Genomic DNA, 25,882 nt, shown 5'->3' on the forward strand with positions numbered 1-25,882 from the left:
AATTAATATTAAATATAATTAAATTAAATTTAAAGATAAATAAATTAACTTTAAAGATAAATAAATTGAGTTGAAATAAAATTGAATTATCTTGAAAGATAAATAAATTAACTTTCAACATAATTAAATTACCTTAAAAACTAATTAAATCAATTTTAAACCTAATTAAACTAATTTTTAAAGTAATTAATTTAGGTTTATAAGTAAATAAAGTAACGTATTTAATACTAGTCAAATCAATCATCTAATTTAAAATTTGAATTTTATGAGAAAAGTAATTGAATTGATTTCCACCTATTTTTTTTGAAGAATTAAAATATAATTATATGATTCGGAATATCTAATAAATGAAAACTATATTAGAAATTTATATATTCTATTTCAAGTATTACTCTCTACAAAGAATAAGATGAGAAGCATAGGGTAGAAAGTGAGGGCATAAGGAGGACTATCGTATTAAGTGTCGTGTAGCTAACTCTGAGGAGAAGAGCTCTGTATAGAACAGAGCTCTTACTAATACTAACAGGGCTAGGGGCTGGATATGTCAAAGGTCTTCTAGTTGGTGGTGCTGGCGGGGCCATATATGAACGACCGACACGTATGTTCTTATGGTTTCTTATTGAATCTAAAGCATTTGAGATCGCAATGGAGCGTGGATCCATGGGTGGTTCAGAAAATCCTTCAGACTCGGCTGAATAACTTTGGTATCGGGTGTTGTCAGAATGGGTCACCGTTTGGGGGTGGCTTGGACGGCAAGGTTATGATGAGTGCTGGGAGTGGGAATTTCTATTTTGAAACTGGATGAGTATCGACGGAGAAGAGAATTTGTTCATGGAATGGTCTCATTTGAGATGCAATTTTCGGAGGATTGTTTAAATGTCAGGAAGACAAGGGAATGTGAGGGCGAAAGAGACACCTAAAGGGGAAACATAAGGTTTAGGGATGAGCGGAAACTATGAGGAACGTCAAGAGTATGAAGGGATCTCTGGTTTGAATGAGAAATTAAACAATAGTGAAGCTCCAGACATAAGTAGGGGGGTTCTATAGAGATATTTAGTTCACAATAAGGATACTATGGTCTTGGGATACCTCGATATCAGAAACTCATGCTGTCATAAACTATTACTGAAATCAGCTCTCCTGATATGTAGTGCGTGCTATGTCATGCTATCAATGTTATTGGGTTTACTTTATAAATGTAAAGAACCCAAAGTCTGATGCTTAAATATTGTTTAGTAGTCCGAGATGACCAGACGCAAACATTTGGGAGGAAATTCACTTCATTTGAAATTCAGCCTAGCTGCTTGATCTCGCTTGATCTCACACAACAAATTTTGCGACTTGAAGAAATAGAATTGTCACCATCAAAAACATACAATATACTTCGACTCATAAAAATGGCGGACAATCCAGAGAACAATGCTCCTGGTGGAGAACAAAGTAATTCAGAATATCAAAGCTACCAGAATTACGGCGACGACCAAAGACAAGAAAATAACAACCAAAATTTGGAGCTTGATATGGCGCATACTTTAATCCATCCGTCACCCGCTTCTCCATTTCGAATATCGCCCGCTGTGGTACCATGGACACAGCAGATACAACAAATGCAACAGATAACACAAACGCAGATACGAATGTTGGAGGATCAGGTACAACAGATGCGTGCTCAAATGCAGACGCAACAACAACATATTGAACAAATTCAGCAGGCGCTAAATACTAGAAACAATCATCAAATGCGAGATCGAGCAAGCACAGAAAGACAACAGCCTTCCAATTTACCTGACAAGTCACAAGATTCGCGACCATCTCAGATTACCAACACCGAAGATGCCACTACAGATGGCAGAACTGAAACACGAAAAGGAGTTGATACTCTCGAATCTGAAAGTTCTCCTCCCCTTCCACCGTCGAATTTTTTATTGTTGAATGGGGCGCCCCACGCGGCAGATGCTACCTATTACACCACAGAGCCTATAATCGAGAGACACCCTTCTAGTGTGGAACAGAAGCGTGCAGGAGAGGAAGAATTTGAAACCCGTACTGCCAAGAGACCTCGCCATACCCAAGCGCTAGAAGACGTTGATACTGCGGAGACCCAGAGGGAAGAAGATACTCAAACTGAAGATCAAGCCTCATTAGAACGGCCACGTCGACGACAAGAATTGACTCTGCCGCAACGCATGAATGCAGATACTGAAGAACAGCAACGTCAACAAGTAATCTCGGAAAACAACCATCCAGATCAAGTGGCAAGACGAGGTCCACTAGTTATTAGCGAGTTTTTTAGAGACTATCAACCAGTCCTACAAACAGGACCGCCACTCACTGGATACCTTTCTCGAAATCAAGAACCAGAAAAGCAACGAGGCCCACCAGCCTTTAGCTATCTGTCTCAATATCAAGAACAAGAGCAACGACGAGGCCCACCAGTCTCGTTAGTATCAAAATCAAATGATAGAGGCCCAGAGCACACAGGCCCTAATACGTATCCTGGTGGTACGATGGGCGCACATGGCGTGTATAAGATTTGCCTCCGATGCGGTGGATTAGATCATCTGAGTTTTCAGAAGATCTGTCCACAGCATCCAAGAAACAAAAAATAGATGGAACCATTTTGATGGTAAGTTGGTGGATAGCGAATGATTTCTTTCCTTTTATAATATTCCCTTATGGGGATATTGAATGATAACTCATAGGAGACATTCCGCGCGGTCTCTTATGGGACCTAAATCCTCTTATGAGAGATATGAAAATTAGAATAGATAGGTAGTAAATAGTTTCTTCTTTTTCATGTCACAATTGCGTCAAGGAGTCCGTGGTGGCACTGTGATATATACCGTGGATGTATGTGATGGTCAATGGGTACCCAAGTGGGAACCCAATTGGCGTAGCAGGACTAATGGGGTAGGTACAATGACTGGCTATCTCTAGTGGGACCTTGCCTTGCCTCTAGAAATACTTCCTGACGTCGAATTTCTACTAGGCTTGTTTTCGAGTAACCAGAATTCACGCTCCCCCCCTCCTTTTTGCTCAGGCACACTTGCAGTTCATCTTCAATAGCGAGCTCCAAGTCCGGATCAGAGATGAAAAAACTTGCTTGTTGCCATTAGTTATGGCACAGCATATTGAATCGACTTTGAGATAATATTCTCCCATCTCTTTCCCTCCTTACCCCCCCTTCCTTACTCCTTCTTCCTCCGCGTTCTTCTCAACCCCGCCATTTTCTTCTTTTCTCGCCTATCCATTTTTCTCGGGTCATGGCTGCCGTTTCATAGATTTAGATGAACGAGGTTTCACCACAAGCCACACCCAGAATGTAAATGTTATATTGATTTCTATACTAAACTATTCGGATGGAATCACACTAATCACACCTTTATGCCAAACCACTCCCAAGGTATACCCAATGCCAATGCAGATAAAAACGCCATCTATGCACCAGCAAGCCCTCATACATATGCCCCATGCTAATATTCAAACACAATGATGATCGATCATCAACTCAACATCATATGCACACCCCACTATGCCTAACACAATCCATCGTCGTTGTCTTTCCAATTCTTGTCCGAGAACAAAATCTATAAATCTCCTCACCAGACTTGTTTTGCTGCCGCTCTCAAATCATCTACATTCAAGTAATCAACTCCTTCTTTAACAAGAACATCCCAAACATGATTTCTTAACCCAATCGGCCAACTTGGCAGATCCCAATATCTAGCCTTCAATCCTCTTCTATGTGCTCCTCTAAGTTGCCCACGAATGATCTTCATTTGTTTAGGACTTAGCCTTCCTCTCCATATTGTACCCACTGCTTTATTGAAAGAAACAGATGCGTAATATGAGTTCAAGGGATTAAAATCAGTATCTGGTGATACACCAGACATACCCTGTCCATTATTTGGTTTCTTATGAGGAATCGGCATAGGTTTCCTTGCTGGAATCGATACAGCACTCGAGGTTGAAGGTTCAGAGACTTGCTCCTCTGCATCTTCTTCATCTTTATCTAACCCTTCTTCCGGTGCATCGTCTTCAAGATTAGACCAATCTTTCATTTCTTCAGTAACATGTTTTGATTCCCACATTGTATCAAGTGGTGCGTCAAAAAATGCATCGCGATATGTTGAATTTTTGGTAAGGACATCGAATGGTGTATTGCCCGTTCCAACAACAGTGATAGGTCGAGGATGTAAAGTATCATTCTCCACGTAAGAAAGCCACCCACGTTTTCGTAATGGCTCGAGTTGTTGGAGGACCCATTCCCATGTTTCTGCACCATCAGTCTTCAAATCCACTAAAAGTGTTAGGGATTTCCCATCATCCGCATCGAAAACTCCATGATTTGTTCCATTGTAAAAATCAGTAGTTGGATTTTGTCGTTCGAGAATTTCGACCAGAGGGTTAATGTAAAGGGATTGAAATGTTCGATTTCGTTGTAATGATGCAGTATTATGACCAACGTATAACTCATTATCGAAAAGCCAAACATCTGCCTCCACTCCTGTACATCCTGCTCTTAATGCATCGAATAATGGTACTCGTCTCCAATAATCATTGTGCGAATGACATGGAACAGGATTTATATCTCGTGTGAAGTCGGTTGGATACCAAGCCAAATTTTCTGTACCTGTTCCAGATTTCCCCCAATTTTTTAAAACGTCATCAATATCATGACCCCAAAATAATGTTGCGGCCCCGAGTAGAAGATTTGTGAAAAGAAGAATTGATCTAAGAGGTATCAGTATTAGATTCTTAAGTATAGAGAATATTTGAAAAACTCACAAAATTCCTAGACCACTTATCCCCCCAAAGACGAAATAATTGAATATTCCATTCTTTCTCGTTTGTCGCCTGGTCGTTTTATGTAAACCCGTCAATAACCCATCCCCAACATCTGAAGTTGTATCTGTATTGAAATCTTCAAATCCTTCATGTTCATCAAATGATGATTTCCTCCTACTCTTTAAAGTCATCTTATTCAACCAATATCTCGCCCTACTCGTCTGATTCGAATTCCTCGGTCTTGATATGAATTCATCTCGAAGAGTCGGTGTATCCAAATATTCGAAAGAACCTGCTGGTTTCCTTGATTTTTCCATTGGTGAACCAGAACGAGTTAAGAAATTAGATGAATGATTTGAAGCTTGGATATCGTCATCATGAGAATTCCGTATGGAACCATTTAACATTTCCGTCATTTCATCATATATCTCAGTAGCTTCGGTGCCATGACGGGATGATAAGTGGGACATGTTTTCCCCGTGTTGATAGTCTTATCGAACAAAGTTGGGAGTCTTGGCAGGGTCTTTCAGTCCAGTATAAATAGAAATGTTTAGAACAATTCCAAATCGAATCGAAGAATCCCCTTTAATATTTGACTTGAATACGAAACCAGTTGTACGAGTAGTTTGAGTCTGAATAATTGCTTGGACCAAGTTTCGAAGGACAATTATGAGGTATTAAATACTTGAGACAGTTTTGCTATTTTGGTGTAGATTCAAAGCGCCCTCCAGACCCCAAGTTCCGTGCGCTTGTTGGAGGGAAATGTCACTGCTGACAGATCAAACAGCAGGATGAGGCGATGAAGGAGAGCTCGTATGGTAGTCGGGGTTGGAGTATTTCCGTATATGTAAAACAGTTGACATTTGGTCTAGTACAGTTGTTGGTAACGGTAGGGCAAGTAGGATTTTTTAGGATGAGGATTTGGATGAGACTGAAGCTTTCTGATTGGGAAGTTCGTATGGGGTTGTAGAAAATACCCGCAGCTGCGTGATATTGTATGATTCAGGAGAAAGTTAAAGGATCATGCTTGCCAGGGAGAGAGGAAAAGACTTATGTAGGGAATGAAGAATTTAATATGGGAAAATCTCAAAAAATTGAGGAATAACTAAATATGGAAATGTTGGTGGCAGATTTCCTTCAATTGTGACTTGCTAGAATCAAATGATTCTAAAAGCATGTTTTGTATGGTCACATTGATCCTCTAGATATTTTGCATCTCAACGTAAGACTACATGTATCCCCGGATATGATTCTGCTTTCGGTCATATGTCCAAGCATTTCCTATAGATCAAGCACACCTTTCGACGCCTTCATCTCATATGCCATTTCAACCTCACCCCATGGAACAAACAAATGGATCTAGACCATCGGGGTCAATTATCGGGGAACATCAAAGACAATCGTGCCGCATTCGTTGGGCACGTGTTAAAAGCCACCATTAAGAATGCTTCAAGATCTTCCATCAAATGCAGAGTTACTTGGGAACGAGACCATCGTTTTGTGATTTTCTCAGGTTTTAGGTTTAAGAGTGGAGGTAGCATGATAATATTATATGGTAAAATATTCTGTAAGTTCATTGAACGAGATGATGGTAGATATACCATAAAGTTATTGGCGTTTCAATTTATCATTGATTTGTGTTTGATTTGACAATGCGATTTCTCTTAATTTGAGTGGCTGTTATGGGAGATAGTCTAGAATTGTGCAATGGATCCATATCAATGATGCCAAGCTAAGGAGCTCACCGCCCAAGACCTCATGGCAGAAAAACTTAATTTCCATGATCTCTTTGCGCAAACCTGGATTACAAGAGATTTTCAATGACAACGACGATACTACATTATTTTCAATCACTTAGAAAACATGCCGCATAAACATACGCGTAAAGGGGGGGATGATAAATCTACGTATGAGTTCTCCAATCAAGATGATTTTCACATTCAATCACTAACCCAATATTTCAATAGTATTAACCTACCACCCACTACTATCGCAAAACCTTTACCTGTTTCCAAATCCAGCAATGCCAACGGAATCTTCACCAGCGAACTAAATCCTACGCGCAAAAACAAGAAGAGAAAGAGAAATACCAATGCGGACGATGACACACCGAAAGCATTTGCGAGGCTTATGGCCTTTAAATCCGGACAGAAACTACCCAAAGGATTAGATGATGGATTGAGAAAACCAAAAGCCAAAAAGGCGAAGAATAACGATGATGAATCGGAAAAGAAGAATGTGTCAACACCAAAGAAAGAAGAGCCAGCCATGGAAATTCCCAAAATTAGACCCGGAGAAAAGATGTCGGAGTTTTCAGCAAGAGTTGATGCGGCATTACCAGTTGGAGGATTGATTCATAAAAGTGCTAAAGGTGGTAAAGATCCATTAGGTCTCAAGCAGGGACGTACCAAGACGGAGAAGAAGATGCATCGAATGTATGATGAATGGAGAGAAGAAGAGAAAAAGATTCAAGAGAAACGACAAGAAGCAGCAGAATTGAGGGAGGAGGACGATATGGAGATGGACGGAGAAGGGCAAATGCAGTGGAAATCCGACATAAACACAGATGGAAAGACAGGCAAGAATAAAAAGAAGAAGAAGAAGGTTCTGGGAGAAATTGATGATGGAAATGATGATCCTTGGGCAATAATCGCGAAGAATAGAGGTGAAGTGAAGGGTGGGTTGAATGATGTGGTACAGGCTCCGCCAACATTCACCAAAGTTCCTAAAGCTAAGTTCAAGGAGCTCCAAGGAGCCAAGGTAGAAGTTTCAGATGTACCCAAAGCAGCTGGAAGTTTAAGGAGAAGAGAAGAATTGGGTGAAGAGAGGAAGAATATTGTTGAATCATATAGGCAAATGATGAAGGATCACAAGGATAAAGTCAAGTCACAGTAATATACTTGAATGGAACACCTCCAATTTACTTTAATAAGATAATAAGAAATACGAATCTTTTAATCTTCTCGTTGAGAAACTTATCAATTAGTAATATTGAGTAACTCCGAATACTTACATTTTATCAAACCAAGTAATTTTCATCAGCCTTGCTCGTCATTATTGGTTTCCAATTCCAATTAATCCATTCACTTCGAGGTCATAGCCTTATCAAAATTCACTTTGACCAATCATTGATCTGACTAGTGCATGCACCAAGGCTACCAAAAACCCCGCAATACCCGCTTAAAATTTTAAGCTTCAAAGCCTTCATCGCAGATTTATCAATTGTCTTTCAATTTACATGTCGCAAAAATATAAACATTCTACAGTTACAACTTCAACTTTTACAACCTCAATATTTGATAAATTTCTATTGCTTCCATCAATTGCATTCGCGTTTAATTCATAAGACAATGCGAGTTGATAATTTTTCACAATGCCAAAAGGAAAAGAGGAAGTGATGGATTGGTTTTATCAATTCGTGAAGAGCTTAGGGAAGCAGGGTGAGTCAAATTTTATATTCAAAATCTTTTCAGCCTTGTCAAAATATATTCCATTAATCCTTCTATTGGATATTGTGTGACTGGGGTCATCGATATCCACGGTTTCCTTCACGAGCAGACTTGTTTCAACAAAAATGTTACGATGGTCCAGTGGTCTGTAGTCGCATTTGAGAGAGCGGGGCACTCTTTTTCATCATTTTTTGGAGTTTCTCGCGAATGCAATGTGATAGTCCATCACGTGTGATCGACCAAGAAGATCACCCGCCTCTGTCAATCATAGGGAGAGAGACTTCGCAAGGTTGAGATCATTACTGATGGAAAATTTCTAGGAATCGCTATACAAAGTCTTTCTGAGAAGTTTGATGAAAATTTCAGGGAAGACATTGTTGCGAATGAGCAAATCAAAGATGAGGTCTGGCAAGATTTTATCAATCGGGATGACGTTAGGATAGAGGGTTCCGAGGAAGAGGTTGGTGTAATGAAGAGTTTGGAGTTGAGTGATACAGTCGCTCTAGGCTATGGTGTCAGAAAGGTTGTGGTACAAGCAGAGCCAATTGATGTTGAAATGGTTGATACCGCCTTGGAGGAACTCAGCGAGAAGGATTCGGAAAAGAGGATAGCGAGTAGCAACGAACAGCCTGCTACCTCAATAGCCCTGATCGACCCTTCCAGACCAGTCATTCTAGATAGAACAGCGCCGATACAGCGAGCACGAGAGCCAATGGAGCAGCTTAACACTGTCAGTAATGATTTATCAACAAAAGCAGTCCCTGGCTCAGTCATTCCGGATGTGACAACTCCGATGCAACAATCACCAGAACCACAAGAACATTTGGATTCAATCCCGAACGGATTATTTACAAAGGCAGCACCTTCCTCTGAGCCGATTTCTGGAAATAAGAAGTCTTACAAGATTGCAGACGATCCACGAGGTACGAAAGGTTCGCAAAGAAGATTGCAAAGTCTTTTAAATGCAGCACGCGCCGAGGCTGATGGGTTTCACACTCCCAAAATTGCCCCTCTTCCAAATAATAATGAACCGAAGGTTGTCGAAAGTAATGGACATCCTCCGGCCAAAAGTACCCATACACCAACACCTGAGATTGACAATTCACCAGAGACCAATGCAGATACTATCGTCGTAGACTCTCATATTGTACGTCCAGATTCGTCAGAACAAGCCTCAAATACTACCACCACAACCAGCGATAAGCAACGCGATGAAGTACACATAAGTATCCCAAAACATCCAATAAAAATACACTCATCAAGAAATGGTCAATCTGCACCTATAGTTGGATATCAATACCAATCTCCACAATCAAGCAGTGCCCCTAGTAAAGGTGCCCAACAGACAACTTCAATTGAGGCTGTTGCAGATGATATTGATTATTTTGCGCGGGAAGTAACTCGTCATGGACCTGTACCGGGACAACGGAAGCGTGGTCGTCCGAAAGGTACAGGTCGTCAAGCCACCCCTAGCGGTTCAGCAATAGAAACGGGTTCTCCGAAGGACCCTGCATCTATGAGCTTCTCGTCACTCGCCGAATTGGAATCTTTTTCAACTCCAAAACTTGCGCCCAAAAAACGTGGTCGTCCTAAAGGATCTACAGTCAAACGCCAAGAACTTTCTAGTGAGTCGCGCCCAGAGATAACATCTGAGGATACAGCCGATACAGGACTTCAAATTTCAGAATCGGGACTCCGTACATCTCGTAGACAACCAAAACCCAGAAAATTCTTTACCCCTACTCAAACAGAATCACCAGAGCCTGAGCCTGCGGTTGTCGAAAAATCCGGAAAATCTGAGGCTTCTCCTACACCGTCAAAATCTAAGCCCCACAGAAGGCACCGTGAACCAATTTTCACCTCATATGAAGACTTGTTAAGGGAAGAAGATGACAAGAAGCGCAAAGCCGGAATCGATGGCGTCTACATTAATCCTCTTGATTCTAAGGAAGGAAGATCGCTGGCTCGAAAAAAGACGTTTGTTGTATTGATAAAATCCGCAAAACTTCGTGACCCTGATTTGTTGGAGAATCGAAAGGGAACATGGATTGAGGTACTTGCTGAGAGAAGAAAAGCTCTGCAATCTAAAGTTGAGTCGGAAGCTGCAAAGATTGCCGCTGCTACTGAAGAGGAAAAGCCCAAGAAAAGAAAAAGAGATGAGAAATCTGAAACAGACAACTCAAAGCGCCCAAAGCCATCAGATACCGAACCACAAAAGCCATTGGAATTGCTTGGTGCTGGATTCGAAAAATCTCTGGATACGCCCATTCCTGGACCTGAAGTTCTCCCAGAGGCGCCCAGTGCTGTAACGGCAAAGCCGTCAGAAGCTTCCATTGTTGAGACTGAAAAGACTGCAGACGTTCCAATGCTTAGGTCTGCAAAGCCACTGGAAAGACCCAGTCTCAATTCTGTCTCTTTCCCATCAAATGAGGAACTGGCACTGGAGTTCGAAAAGTTTAAGGCCCTATCAGCTACAAAGTCATCATCAACTTTCAACACACACCCCGACTGCTTCCCGTCAAACGAAGAATTAGCACTAGAATTTGAAAAGTTCAATAGTGAATTTTCTCACCAAGCTGACTCAATTCAGACCGAAACTCGTTCAACTGCGATGCAGCAGTCACAACCAACACGATGGAATGGATCATTGGAAACAAATCAGTTACACGCAACTATGAGAAATTCTCTACCACCAGCATCAAATCTCAATTCTCATATTTCACCGTACAGAAAGCAGTCTGAATATGAACAAGTTGCTGGTCGCCATTATCAACCATACCTTGGCAGTGCACCAGCTATATCTACACCTTCTCCAGCCGATAGGTATAGGTCTCCGTATGAAGATGGTCGACAGGCTACACCTACATTCCCAGCCCCGAACCCTTGGCTAGCTAGAAATCCGATTCATATTCATACCCCGGATCATCGAAGTCCTATGCATCAAAGTCCTATTCAACAAAGCCAAGACCGTCAAGATCCAAAGCAAGATTCATGGCCTGCAGGATTTTTACCTCCATCACCTCCTAAGCCGCCTCAGACACGACCTAAGATTCAATGGCCGGCAGGTTTCTTAGCTCCAGATGCTCTACCATCGGAAGCCTCTCCGTTTAGTCCGATGAGTATAGATTCAATCCAGCAATCAAGTCCTGCTTCTGTATCTCATAGCTTAAATCCATCTACATCATCTCATACATCGCAAGAGAATCTTACCAACGGTCTAGCTCCATATGGTAGTCCTAGGTCAACAAATAACCCCCATGTATTTCAACCTGGGTCTGTTTCGCCCGTTCCATACGATTCATCTCCGTATTCTAGAACTACCGTTTCTACAAAGGTTCAACAACCGCAGAGTCTTGTGGGAAGAAAAGACAGTCTGGGACAACCGCAAGTGTCTTCGCCTCTCAGCCAGCATTTCGGTCCAATAGACTCTTCGTTATCAAAACAACATGCGATAATTACCGACAGCCATGCACACCCAGCCAGACCAGAAATTGAGAGAAAGGCTCAGACTCAGTCCCCAAAACTTTTACCACACTCTTCTCCCTCTACCAACAGCCATGCACACCCATATAGACCCGAGATTGAACAGCAGGCTCAAGTTCAGGCATTGTCTCAAACACAAGTACAAGCCTCTTCTTCTCCTGTTCAAGATCCCGCATTAATGCGACCTCTGGAGAAGTCTCAACCTGAAAATGCATCTCATCAGAACCAGTCTTCCGAAACTGTAGAACCTCAGTCAAAGTTCACTTCAGTAGAGCCCATTCCAGTTCAATCCCAAAGATCACCGTCCATTCAGCCCGGTCCCGAACCAACTGCAGAATTGAAGCAACGGGAAAAATCGATTCCCAACATTGAGAGGATACCAAGCCCCCAAATCTCAGCGGTGATGAGTTCTATATTACCAGAATCCTCAACATCTATCGCCGAGTCAACCGGAACGGTACCACCACCAGCCAACCCCGATGATCTTGAAGGATTCGAAAAGGCCGAAGCCATTCCATTTGAATCAACCTTTGCTCGCATGTCTTCCATTTACAATTCTGTGATGGGAAATCTAATCTTATCTTCTGACAAAACGACATTGAAATTCTGGCCAATGGCTGAAGACACAATTGACCCTGTTTGGACGATGCAAGTTTACAAAATGGCCGAAAACCCAATCGTGTCTATGCCGGGTTCGAATCCGATGGAGTTACGCCTGAAAGAGAAGATGGATGATGAATCTATTACTGCTCATAGATTTTTGATTGCTCGCACCAAAGAAGCTCACAAGTCTGCAAATGAAATGAGAGCAAATTTGGTTACTGCCCGAATTTTTGTACAAATGGCTAATCCTCAGATAATTCAGGCAGAAGATCCAGAAGTGATCGCTCTTAAGCCCTGGAAATGTGAGAAATGTGGCTCCAGGTTCAAGAATAAAGAAGGTATTAAATATCATCTTTCTAAATCACAAACGACTTGCAATCCAAATTGGAAAGCTCCGTCTACCAAGCCACGCCAACACGGTAAACTACAAAAGGAGACGCCAAAAAAGGAGAAAGTGACAAAGGCAAAAAGTAAATCTGTGGCAACTCCAGAGAAAGAAATTCAACCTGAACCGTCAGATCAATCTGACTCCGAGTCTGAACACGGCGACTCGGATGACTCCGTTTTTGAATGGGCTGCTAAAGTCGCTGGGTTGAAAAAATCTCCGAACAAAAGTAGAGGAGATCGAGGAGATCCGGTCATTGGTAGAAATGGAAAAGTCTACAAGTCTTTAGGAGGGGAACGACCAGCACTTTTGGAAATTGCTGAAATTGTCAAGCAGAAACCATCGCTCGTTGAAGAACTTGCCAAAATCCCGTCATTACCTCAAACTTCAGGACAATCACTTCCAAAATCTGTATCACCATTGTCGAAAGAGAAGGTTGTTAAAGATGTCATTCTTTGTCTTCTTCGGGCTAATAACAATGCTTTACCGGGAGAGCGTGGCCTTTGGTTCGCATTTGTTGCATGTTGGCTCAAGTATTATCATAATTCTAGGGTGCTTCCGGAACACAAGTTATTTGTGAGAGCTCTTGATGAGTTACTTGAGGACGGAAAACTTTCAAAGATCACATTTGACTTTGCAGGTGCTAGGAGCAGGACTATAACCAGGAGCATTTTATTTGATCCAAAAGCTGTTACTCCATCCTCAGCTGATATTACCAAAATGCAAGATGATACAAAAGCAAAACATCCTGATTTTTACATTCCAGTTGGATTTTCTCCTCCAAGTGTCATTTTGGAGATTTTGAATTCTATTGGAAAGCTTCCTCCTTTGGCTCCGAAGATTGTAGAAACGCAACTTAATGATGTACTGGGATATGATGAGGAGCTAGGCAGGGGTGATTCTTCAGATGATGAGTTCAAACCTGAGGTTCACGCATTGGATGCCGAGGATGACCTTGAAGATGATCCAATGGACCTTGATGTAGATTCAGATGGCGTTGGAAGCGAGTTTTCACCCTTTCCAGGATCTACCCCTACGCGAGAGTTGGAATTTCATCCATTGTACCAACAGGTTCCGGCAAATGTCCATGGTGGTCAATCAATAAAATCTCGTATGAGACGTCCTGCTCACACTTCCAATCTCGAAGACTTAGAAAGAAGGAAGCGTACAGCTGCTTCACAGGAACATGGATGGTCATCACATTCAACAATGTTACAAAATCCTGCGAATAGCGCATGGAATACACCTGCGAAGCCAAAAAGAACTTACAAGCTGAGAGAGCGTCTTCCGGAGCCAACTACGTTCATACAAGGCGATTCTGGTTCTTGGTCTGTGAGACCGTTTGGACATGGTGTAAATCCTATATTTGCTAGACCAAATAAGATTACTGTTGGAAACCCCCAAGGCGAACATTATCTTCAGCAACGGGAAGATGGTCACCGACCAGTCATTCATCCTAACAAACCAATCATGCGTCCTTCCGTTCCATCAAAGTTCTTTCTCAACAAGAATCTTCGGGGAGATCTTGTTGATCGACCAGATGGTCAAGTAGAGATCTCGAAGACTACTGGTCAGCCAAAACGAAATTACACATATCATACCAGATCACAAAAGAATCATGATATATCAAGACATACTGGTCTTGCAAAGCGAGCTTATAGATCACTAACCCCAGATCCCATGGACTTGACGGAAGCTAGTATTAATGGCTTGACTGAACTCGATATTCTGAATCACTATGAGGCTAAACCACTAGAAAAGGAAATTGGTCGCCAGAATAATCCTGGTTTGGATTCCATACCATCCACCCCTGCGACACCAGGTCTATCCCATTTGTTTTTCGATGAATCTGCTGGACTGTGGAATCTTGCTCATCCATTTGTAGCTTGCACCGATGCTGAAAAGCTGAAGATGCAGTGGCTTGATCGTACTGCTTTTACAATGGAAACTATACCATACTCAGCTCTCGAAGACAATGATGATCTACCACCAGAGCAAGAAACCATTGTTGGGGCCAAACGAAAGAGACAACAGAAAAAAGAGCCACATGTAGGTGTGCGTAAAGGTCTGAAAAACAAATGGGTAATGCCTAGACGCCTCACATCTGCGCCGGATGATCTTCTTGGTGTTCACAGAGATGTTCGATACGCCGCAGAATTACTCGGCACTCAAATGGTCAATTATGATATGAACATTCGCAGAAAGAGACAAAGATTCAAGGAGCAAGGTTTAGCTGTTGATGAAGAAGCGAGGTTGACAATGGGTATTGTTATCATTCGAGCCATGCTTGGAGGATTAGAAATGAACATTGATTGGGTTATTCTTGGAACGGTCTTTAAAGATTATTCCTTGAATTTCCTGAGGAAATGGTGGCAGGTTGTTTGGGCCAAGAAAAAGCCAATGGTCGACAAATTGACAAAAGATTTCCAGGAAGCTTTCATCAAGGGATATCGAAAAGGACAAGTTCAATCAATCGATTATGATCATATTGTCGACTATGATTTCAACGCTTTAATCGATTGGGCCATGTCAAAGATCAACACTCCCACACAAGAAGAAAAAGTCTTTGACCTCCCAAATTCATTCCCAGAACTCAAGAAAAAATATGCACTAGTGCCCGAGACTCGAAGTAATTACTGGTCCGAACAGTATTATTACACCCTTGCTGCTGTTTATCAAAGAATGAATCTTGTCAATTCTGTACCCTTTTCAAATCCATTGAAACCAGATGCTCTCAATTATGAGATAACCGACTATGCACTTGCAAAATCTTGGTGTAGGGCCGCAGCAGTTACACCAGATCATTTATGGGATAGCAAAGCAGCAAATAAGTTGCTCAATCGTCTTCCAAGTGCCATCATCATTGAAGCTAGAGAAGATTTGTTGAAAAACAAGATAATCACCAAAAATAAACGCCTTCGTACTAATGGTCGAGTTTACAATCTTCCAGATGCTTTCAACGCCGTTTTTGTTCGTACGGGAAAGATCATTTTCGAGAAACAATACCGAGAGGCTTATTTATTCAAGTGTGAATTGGATCAAAAGTTTCGAAATGGGGAGACTATTGTGAACATACCTTGGGGTGTGAATGAAGGTGCCGTGTTGGCTATTACGAATTTGCAAGCTAATGGATGTATTCACATTCAAAAAAGTAACATCAGAGCGAACAAATTCGGTCTCACTGAAGGCGGATACGAAACAAGACTTATTGATAAAGCGAAATATCGTTTTCAAATGGATATCGCACCCACTTCAAGTTATGTTTATAACCACGCAATACCTAACCTTGATGCCATGATTTCGGAACCTCCATTTGTTGGGGCAAGAGGTGCACTTCCGGTTTGGAGAAGTATAACAGGAGAAGTAATTGAGGGAATGTGGAGAAAAGTACTCTTAGGAGTTACCGGTGCATTCGTTCTACGAAGTAGTATTGACATCGAGGGATTGGAAAGAGTTTTCGCACCGAGTCTCGACGCATGGGAAATCAAACAATTGATTGATTGGGGAGTTGAAAGGGGCGTTTGGCAAAAATGCGATTATGAAGGATTGGGAGCAACTGCTAGAGAGGCCCAAGATATGGAAGGTTGGGAGGTGGGTGATTGGTGGTGGATGATTGTGGGGAAATATTTGGTGGAGAGTGATCAATGATGGAGCTGAAGTAGTAGATTTTGAAATCATTTGGAGTTTTGGTAGAGTTTTGGGGTATAGGGCGTGAAAGGAAAAAATAATAATGCACTATACTGTAATTATTGTATGGTATGGAATTTCTGGAGAGGGGAGGGATAATAGAGCAAGTATAATCTTACTGCTGGCGCATAGTCTCTCGAAAGCACACACTTCGTGCTAGATCAGCTTCGTTGGTACTCAACGAAGTATAATTATAGAAACAATCTATTTGCCGGAAGCATTTTGGTAATGATTGTGGATTGTACCTAAATTTGAAGTCTCGATGGGTTTTCCGTCTCCATTTTAACCATAAACACATTTATCTCATGTTCAATGTTGACAACACACTATCGTTCTCCAGAGTCCATATATATGACCTTCGTTAAAACCACATCACCCTGAATACATTCCATACAACCGCTCTTGCAATTGTTCGCAGAAGCAAGTGTTTGAATACTTTCGTAACATCTAATCGGTGCCGTTGCGCCTCGTAATAAAGAGGCTGTGGATAAGAGAGCTAAAGCTGCCGTTGATGGTGCTGGGGTAATGGGGAAGAAAGAGTGTAGGCCTTTGTTGATCATTTTGCGGGGTGAAGGACTGATTCTAGATTGGTAGGAATGGTGAGATAAGTGGGCAATTTGGATGGTTAGAGTGATGAGAATCCATTTGTAGATGTACATCTTGGTATGGTGGAGCGTGGAGATGGATGGATGTAAATAGGTAAGCCCTAACGTAGTGTAGTGGATTTGGAGTGTATGATCATTGTCGTTAGAAGATGTTGTTTGGTAGGAAACTAGGAATGTTTGATCACTTCTCCTGCATTGCAAATTGATATTTGGGAGCTTTCAATATGAATCCAGATGTCAAGGAACATGGTGGACGGGGTGAAATTGAGTTTAGCCTTCAAAACATGTCGCTGTAGGTATTGCGACCGAGAAGCCTAAAGGCCCTGTAATGCGACACTAAACTCACGGCTAAAGCCTGAAATATTTTCGAAAGCTTGGACGGTATCAGATCACGTGTTAGATTGCGACGGAGCTAATGGCTTGGCGAATATCATGCCCATCTTCACTTCTCTATCAATGCATCACACTCATAGGTTCTCGATTTCTCCTCATCGTCTCTTTATTGTTCAATTACCTCATATTTGTAGATATCATACCAATTACAAGCACCCCCTTCCGTTATTCAATCAATCATTTGCAAACTCCGTGGGAACGACTTGTACTTCATCGATGTCGCCCTCCTCGAGTTCCAAATCCTTCTTTTTCTCCGATTGTACCTCCGATTGCACTTCCAACTGTACTTCCAACTGTACTTCCGATTGTACTTCCGATTGAACGTCCGCACCATTTGACTTGCCTTGTTGTTGCACCTTATTCACAGGAGAATTGCAATCAATTGACTTGTCCGCGCTCTGATTTGCTCGTGCGAGTGGCTGGTCACTCTCTGTGTCATTTCTTTCATTGGTTGAAAACTCGATGCTTTTCTCGATTTTTGTTCCAACAGTCATATCGTTGTGAACGTCGACATCCTCATCCATGACTCTATCCTCCTCGACTTTGTGCTCCAGGAGAGAATCTTTATTCTCGACTTCGATTTTACTCTCGTCTTTCGCCATATCAGTGTTGTTGATATAGTCTTCAATATGCTGCTTCGTAGTGACATCTACCCCCTCGGGTTCCTGTGCTTCATGATATGCAATGATTTCGTTTTCGTCTGTTTTTCCCCCAGTGAAGCTACTATCTGGGGCTTCTCTGCCATCGTCATCGTCCAATTTTACACCCTCTTCGTCATCAACACCATGACTTTCAGAGTTCTTGTTTTCTTCTGTTTGGTCGTCGTCATCATGGTCAACTCCAATATTACCATCATATAAGTTGATCTCACCACCGTGGTGTTCGCCCAACTCGGTACTCTCTCCCTCAGCGGCATTGATACTCTTGGGTTCTTCCGCAATAAAATTTGCAGGACTCCTGTATCCATCCGCGTCTTCATCCGCGGCCTCTTCGTCCTCAGTGGTTACCAAAAACAATTGGCTTGCGCGTCTTTCAGGTATTAGTCTAGGACTTTCGAATAAAATGTTTGAGGTGTCGTAACCCTCTGCAATGATCCAGTGATCCGGAGATTGAGTCCCCAAAGTTTTCAAATTTATGTCGCTTGTGGAAGACCCAGTAGTACTTGAACTTTCGGATTCGGCTTCATTTTTTTGTCCATATACATCAAGAGCCGCGTCTTCTTTGGTGTCAAAAGTATCCGAATCTATTTCGATTAGACCGTCAAGTTCTTTTATTGTCTGCGAATTAGATCGATGCCTATAATCTTCAGACCCAACCATATCCCCTTCGCCATACTCAAATTTCTCCCACGCGTGTTTACTTTCTGAGGTCATTAGTCCCTCGCCTTCTGTTTCTTGTGAAGCGGAGTCAATTTCCTCGCCACTAGTCCTATTTCCTTTAGGTAAAAGGTTGACATCGTCTGTTTCAATTGTAGAAAGGAGGCACGGGACTGATCCTGCCGATCCTGGTTCTTCTCCTTCTTCTTGCTCGAAATCGATGCTGCTGGGTATCTCACTAATTGAACATGTTCGAGATTTTGTGGTGCGGGGATGATCTGCCTCTCCATTACTCACAATTTCCAAGGCTTTTGCGGAGTACAAATCAAGATTGTTCTTCTCGACATTATCCTTAACATCATCCTCGATATCATTCTCCTCGATATCATTCTCCTCGATATCATTCTCCTCGATATCATCCTCCTTGATATCATCCTCCTCGACATTATTCTCCTCGATATCATTTTCCTCGATATCATTTTCCTCGATATCATTCTCCTTAACATTATTCTCCTCGACATTATCCTTAACATCATTCTCAACATCATTCTCAACATCATCATCCTCCTCAATATCATTCTTCTTAACATCATCCTTAATATCATCCTCAACATCATCATCCTCCTCGATATCATTATCCTCCTCGATATCATTATCCTTCTCGATATCATCATCCTCCTCAACATCATCATCCTCAATATTATCATCCTCAACATCATCCTCAACATCATCCTTGACATCATCCTCGACATCATCCTTCTCGACATCATTCTCCTCGACATCATTCTCCTCGATATCATCCTCCTCACATATACCTTCTTCAATGACCACGTTCAATTTAGTCTCTCGGTGTGAAACGGGAATTGCTGCTGGCTGTGGCTCCAAATGATCACTCGTGCTAGACACAAGATCTTCAATTTCTTCGTTATGATTCTTACTGTTGTGTTCTTTCAAAGCAGCTATCGTTGGCCAGACTTTTCGACATGCCTTACATCGCCTACAAGTCCCTTGAAAGAATGTTAGTACAATCTCTCAAGTAATCATCTCAACTTACTATTTCTCTGATGCGACCTCAAACCTTGATTTTTTTCAAAGTTCATCTTGCATATCTTGCACATATGCTCTGATGACATACCAGAGAGTTGTAAAGGAAGCTGTGGGGTGTTCCTCATCGGTCCGGATATATTGTCAATTCTAACACTATTGTTATAAGTCACCTCCGAGGTACCAGGATCTTCTGGTTGAAAGGCCTCCTGCTCTAGGTTTTGACTATCAGTCCGAGATCTCCCAGCGAGTCTACTTGAATCTCTGCTGTGCGATAACATGATTTCGGGATTATGTGCTCGATTAATACTGAGATATAGGTCCTTCCGGTAGTCGCAAATCCAGTCGTCAGTTACAGAGGATAAAAAATTCCGTGTTTGGACGAGCGCACCAACCCTTTCATCCTGAGTCACCAATGATTTCGATTTGTATGCGCCAATAGAAAATCGCAGCCAAAACCCTTCAGGAGCTTCCGATTCATCAAATGGCTTGTTAGCGTGTGTCTCATTCAGAAGAAATTCGAAGGTATAGGTATCATCCGTGATTATAGAGTCACTCTTCAACTCCAAGGCAATCCGAAAAAGCTTTTCAAAGTGGTACTGTCTCTCTTTCCAGGACTCCAAGTCTTCACCCCACGTGTGAAAGGAGACATTCTCTACCATATCTTCAAGACTTTTGCCGAATATAAGGCTTAATGTCCTTGACAACCGACACGAAAGCTGCTTGGCGGTACGAAACAATTCTTCCTTAAAGTATGATTTTTTCATGTGTTCCTTGAATGCCCCGAAATCGTAACATCGCAATTCATCCCATCCGCCTGTCATTCTTGAATTAGTATTCTGGATGATCACAATAACCCCAAAGCTAGAAGTATAGGATATCATGCTGTCGTTATGAATGATCAGAGGACGAAAAATATCGACGAAAGTGCTCACCTTGATTAAAAGCAATGCTGCGATATGCTTCAATCAGACTCAAAGATCCCAACTCTACCCGTGGAAAATCTGTTAGGAACACCCAATCTCTCAATGCAGTTATGGTTAAGAGGCTGAGTACCGCAGATGAACCGATTCTTAAGGCCAGCCTCTTTAATCGAATCCTGCCGTCAATCGATCCCTCGGTAGAAGAAAAAGCAGAATTGACCAAGTGGTCCAAGTCCCCGCTGAACGAATCTTTTGAAATCAGTCTAATTGAGAATTCTTGCATTTGAGTCACTGTTTCTAACTCGAGACGAATTTCTTTCATCGCAATCTTAACATCTTGACGTGGGATGTATTTTACTTGTGTCTCCTTGATATTTGATACTTCGAACTGTCGGTGAATCATATCAGTTAATTTCCAGATTTCTCTGTTCTTTTGACCAATCATATCTGCCAATGGATTTCTTCCTGCATTACGGACATCGATAACAGCTGATTCCAAACTCGAATTCTTAGCTTCTAGTTCCAGATTTGCTTGTTGAAGCTTTTCAATTCTCTCGTGGAGTTCCCGAATGTCGCAATCCCAGTGTTCGCGAATGGCAATTATTTCTGCTTCCTTCTCCTTCAAGCGTTTCTTGTAGCTTTCTTGACTTTTTGATATAACTTCCTCAATACGTTTCTGAGTTGGTCCTGTAACTTCGTCGTCATCCTCTCCATCAATGGAGGGGGTTTTGGAAAGATGTGAGATTTCTGGTTGAACATTTGATAGTTTTGTTTTGGTGGGCAACTTGTCATTCAGCGGTTGAAGCTTCGCACTTTTTAGTGTAGACGGAAGCTGAAGCCTTTGAAGTTCAAGCTTTCTTCGCTGCTTTTGAGGTGGAATTGACTTAGTGTTCTGTTTCGAGATAGATTGTCAGTTGAATCGAACTGCTGGTAGGAAGAATTCACGTTCCAGATCAAGTGAACCAAAAGTACGCGTACCTTTTCTACACATCTCTTTTTATTTGAATAATCCCCGTCCTCTAGCGGTGAAACCCTTTTTCGAACGCGACTTGATGAACATTCTGGCTTCTTCACAGGAGGCGAGCTTCGAGGAGGGGGGTGTACTTCTAGTTGGCTCGGCTTATTCTTGGATGTGACCTTCATCAACTTTTGGATTCTATCTTGGCTGTACTCTTTTTCATATTCGCGCAAAGCCTTTCTGATTCTCGGAGTCATTTCTTTCGGAGGGTACCGCAAACCTTGAGATCCGGTCTCAATAATTCCAATATGCGACACGAGTTCATCATGCTGAATTCTGCGTTTTTCATTTGGCTTGCGGTATCTCCACTCAATATAGCGGAGGTGGGTACATACAGCGGCTCTTGAACGAGAAATTCCAGTCTTCTCTTTCAATTCTCGTTCGATTGTTGCCAAGTAATCTATTTCGTGTTTCTTGCAAAAGTCGAGCCAAGCAAAGAGAACCACATCATGATCGAGTGGCCATAAGCCCATTTTCACTGAATGGTTCTTTTGACTGATTTAAAATGGGCAGAAACACCACGCAGATGCTTCCAATATAATTTGCGATTCAAAATGTAGAGATAGTTGACTTTCCAGCACAAATTTAGATTACCGTTTGCCTTTCTACGGTGATCACTAAATGCTATTCAAACATTCGACTACCGTAAATTCAAACGGTGTTCTGGCTTCTTGAATTGCGTGGAAACCTTGATAGCTTGCTGCCTAAGAATCCTTGATGAATGTTGCTTCCCGTCGGTTGCCATCAGTGAAAGGAAAAAATGCATCTTGCCGAGTTGCTGGTCAGAATATGTTGATTCGTCATAATAATTCTCATCCGTTTGTTTTTATCCACTTGACATGTTCAAAATGGACCAAGTCATTAATTATCAAACACGCCCGTTTGATTTTGGCACGAAATTCAAATATTCATCTTAAAATACCTGTTTGCGTCCAATTCTCCAAATCTATTTCCCCTCACAAGAACCGTTACTTTCTCCCTCTTAACCTGTGAGTTTGACTCCAAACTGAGTCTACCTCGAACAACTTCAAATAATGAGTATTAATGCACGACGCAGTGCGCCTAGCGCAAGATCCTCTCTGAGAGAACGAGAGTTTAATTCGGCGAGCATAGCTGGGGAACATTCTAAGAACTTTACGACCGAAAAGAAATTTGTCATTGGCGTGGACTTTGGAACTACCTTCACATCTGTATCCTATTTCTTCCACCCGATCAATGAACGGCACCCTCGAGCTTTTCCGGAACAAATTTTGAGCATTAAAAACTGGCCAGAGGATTTGAGTAGTGGTGATGCTGGTGGAACTCGCCCTCAAGTACCTTCCGAGACAGTAAGTCAGTTCATAGCTACTTCAGATTGCATCCAAAATACCTGAGAGTTACTAAGTAAATTTACAGTGGTACTCACCAATTCCTTTGTCTAGGGAGGCGCCCCAAGATACCGACGAGCACGATGAAACATTGGAAGAGTTCGTGTATGATGATGAAGATCACCCTTTGACTTACGTGAGAGACGCAAATGCCGAGTCAGATGGAGACGAGTCCTCGGAATTTCTCTGGGGTTACCAGGTGCATCACCAGCAGTACAGAGAAAACATTTCCCGGAATACCGGGACTAGAGTCAAAAGATCCAAGCTACACCTTGTTCCGACAGCTTACACGCATGACGACCGTATTGAACTACTTCGTAGTATAGAGATTCTGATCGATAATGGCATTATTCGGAAACATGGTTCGAAAAATGAACCTGATGCAAGGGATGTGCTCGATATATTTACGGACTTTCTGTTGAAAGTTCTCAATCATACCAAAGAGCAGCTCATTCAACTCCACAACTTCTCTAGTCAGTCTGTCGTTGAGTTTGCTTTGACTGTACCAACAATCTGGAGTCCCAATGCATCCCGGATTCTTCAAACTGCCCTACAAAACGCCGCAAGACTTGTCAAGTTTGGAAATATTTCACCGAAGAAAGCTGTCGTACCATATATTGTGTCTGAGCCAGAAGCAGCTGCAATTTATATGCTGGCAGGAAATTCCTCAGTACATGTAAGTTCATACATTCATGCATGATGCTTAATTTGAGATATTCACGACTAACAAACTCTATGTAGCCGAGAGAAACATTCATTATAGCAGATTGTGGGGGTGGAACTGTCGACATTGTCACATATGAGATTGGTACAGAGCATCCTCTGAGATTGAGCGAGGAAAAGGTTACACCAGGAGGTAGGTCAAAGGTTTGCACAACAATACTAAGCATGCTGATTTAAATAGGTGACAATTGTGGGAGTAGTTATCTCAATGAGAACTGGAAAAATATGCTTCTCAACAAATTGAAAGACGAAAGTTATCTACTCGATATGTGGCCGGCTGGCGAATCCTTGGAATCAATTGTCAATCGTTTCATTCCGAACTTTGAGAATGATCATAAGAGACGCAAAGATATAACCTCTGTTTTCGGACTAAAAACTCGTCTCCATCTTCCTGGCCTGAAGGCAAATGCAGAGAAAAGATTCGACGATGGTCATATCGTTATCATAAAGTCTGTTCTACCCTGCATCAACTTTTCAATCGAAATGAAAACCTGCTAACGTAGCTTCGGTTACGGAAATAGACAAGATTGGGAAGAAGTATTCAATCCTCTTCTGGAGCGGGTAAAGAAGCTATTGCATACCCAGTTACTCACTGCACTTGAAAAGGACCTAAAAGTCAAGGTATGCATTGAAGAGATTTTGTTATTCTACAAAATGAACTAACATATGTTCTAGAAAGTGTTCCTACTTGGAGGATTTGGAGCATCTCCATCCCTGAGGTCTTATCTTCGAAACTATTTAAGAGAGATGTCAAATAAACCTGAGGTTGGTTATGATATCAAATTAATGACAGGAAACGATGCCTCTGGATATCCGTAAGTTCCATCGATATTCTTTGAATGTTTACAGCTAGTGATTGACTCAAATGATGGACAGAGTCACAGCGGTATCTTGTGGTGCCGTCCTAGCTGCACTCAATAAAACCAACGGTCCAGCGCGAAGAGCTCAATCTAGTTACGGATTCTTTAGTAGAGAGCCATATGAAAAGAACCCCCCGCTGGGTTATCCTGGGCACGTTGAATCTACCTTTATTAGGGATCGCGAAATATGTCCAATTGATGGAGATGAATATGTTCATGTTATTAATTATTTTGTCATTAAGGTATATCTTACTTATTGACTCCACTAATATAAATATTCGACGCGGTCGGTACTAACTCTTCAACAGGGGGAACTTGTCCCACCAAAATACAAGTTTCCACCTATCACATCAATTTACACATTTCCATTGAACGAAGAGAAATTTATATGCGAAGAATTGCTGTATGTCTCGGACAAAGCAAGACTTTCTCATTTCCCTTTGGCACACGACAGAAATAATGGTTCGTCCTTTTTTAATTCGTCTCTTTCTCTCTTACCAGTCTTGATGAGTCGACGCCCTTTCCATGCGATTCTGTTGTCTTCTAGATTTGGATTCTTGTCACCAGTCAAGTCCTTAATAGTTGTTAATATATCATTTCCAGATGCGCAAATAGCTAGCCGGATTATATTTGACATGACCTTCCTCCGCACTAAAAAATTGATCAAGCCAACAACAGTAAGGCGAGGACCGATTAGCATCGTCAAGCCACATTATCAATTTCAGCTTGAGATATTTCCTGAATTGAATGGCATGTTACTGGAGTATTATGCCAAGTACTCTACCGAAAATGGCAAAACTACTGTAAGCAAAGGACAGGTTTCGGTCGCTGCTGCTTTTGCGCCGGGGTGTGAATGAAGGGATTCCTACATCAACTATAGTTAGGGTTACAGTGTGTTAGTCCGGTTTGCGGTTTGAGATCTGGAGAATTTACGCATCGTTAACCATGGTATCACGAAGGAGGAATTGATTTTTTATGGGTCAACAAAAGTCTTTGCGATTATATTTTTGGGAGTCTCAGAAGTCTGTACTTTGAATATTGTGGATTCTTGGAAGCGTCAAGCAGATTTTAATACCAATAGCAGCTGGTCTTCTCTATCTACACAAAAGAGATGCATACATACAAAAGAAAAGCAACTAACATATGTTTTTCAATCATTGAAGGAATCCGATCAATTGAACTACGTTTAGTATCTTCGGGTGGCAGATGAGAAAAGAGATTTCTTCCTTCAATGAAGT

At 41.8% G+C, this 25,882-nt stretch overlaps 6 protein-coding genes across 6 annotated transcripts; 4 read left to right on the forward strand and 2 right to left on the reverse strand.

The window, feature by feature from the left end:
- Positions 1–1,397: 1,397 nt before the first annotated feature.
- EAE98_008336 (uncharacterized protein) lies at positions 1,398–2,609 on the forward strand (the record flags this gene model as incomplete). Its single annotated transcript, XM_038955959.1, has 1 exon — positions 1,398–2,609. The coding sequence occupies one exon, from the start codon at positions 1,398–1,400 to the stop codon at positions 2,607–2,609; it is 1,212 nt and encodes a 403-aa protein (XP_038807825.1).
- Positions 2,610–3,599: 990 nt separating this feature from the next.
- On the reverse strand, positions 3,600–5,258 carry EAE98_008337 (uncharacterized protein; the record flags this gene model as incomplete). The annotated part of the gene is made up of 2 exons (XM_038955960.1): positions 3,600–4,734; positions 4,789–5,258. The coding sequence occupies 2 exons, from the start codon at positions 5,256–5,258 to the stop codon at positions 3,600–3,602; spliced, it is 1,605 nt and encodes a 534-aa protein (XP_038807826.1).
- A 1,393-nt stretch (positions 5,259–6,651) lies between these two features.
- On the forward strand, positions 6,652–7,683 carry EAE98_008338 (uncharacterized protein; the record flags this gene model as incomplete). Its single annotated transcript, XM_038955961.1, has 2 exons — positions 6,652–6,695; positions 6,756–7,683. The coding sequence occupies 2 exons, from the start codon at positions 6,652–6,654 to the stop codon at positions 7,681–7,683; spliced, it is 972 nt and encodes a 323-aa protein (XP_038807827.1).
- A 478-nt stretch (positions 7,684–8,161) lies between these two features.
- On the forward strand, positions 8,162–16,356 carry EAE98_008339 (uncharacterized protein; the record flags this gene model as incomplete). The annotated part of the gene is made up of 2 exons (XM_038955962.1): positions 8,162–8,228; positions 8,558–16,356. 2 exons carry the CDS (start codon positions 8,162–8,164, stop codon positions 16,354–16,356), a joined length of 7,866 nt encoding a protein of 2,621 aa, XP_038807828.1.
- A 1,210-nt stretch (positions 16,357–17,566) lies between these two features.
- On the reverse strand, positions 17,567–22,167 carry EAE98_008340 (uncharacterized protein; the record flags this gene model as incomplete). The annotated part of the gene is made up of 4 exons (XM_038955963.1): positions 17,567–19,716; positions 19,764–20,570; positions 20,689–21,568; positions 21,655–22,167. The coding sequence occupies 4 exons, from the start codon at positions 22,165–22,167 to the stop codon at positions 17,567–17,569; spliced, it is 4,350 nt and encodes a 1,449-aa protein (XP_038807829.1).
- Positions 22,168–22,728: 561 nt separating this feature from the next.
- On the forward strand, positions 22,729–25,501 carry EAE98_008341 (uncharacterized protein; the record flags this gene model as incomplete). The annotated part of the gene is made up of 9 exons (XM_038955964.1): positions 22,729–23,022; positions 23,090–23,737; positions 23,803–23,917; positions 23,966–24,233; positions 24,306–24,405; positions 24,460–24,599; positions 24,661–24,886; positions 24,953–25,106; positions 25,248–25,501. 9 exons carry the CDS (start codon positions 22,729–22,731, stop codon positions 25,499–25,501), a joined length of 2,199 nt encoding a protein of 732 aa, XP_038807830.1.
- Between the last annotated feature and the right edge of the window lie 381 nt (positions 25,502–25,882).

Source organism: Botrytis deweyae (assembly GCF_014898535.1).
Source record: "Botrytis deweyae strain B1 chromosome Unknown BDEW_021, whole genome shotgun sequence".
Classification (NCBI taxonomy): domain Eukaryota; kingdom Fungi; phylum Ascomycota; class Leotiomycetes; order Helotiales; family Sclerotiniaceae; genus Botrytis; species Botrytis deweyae.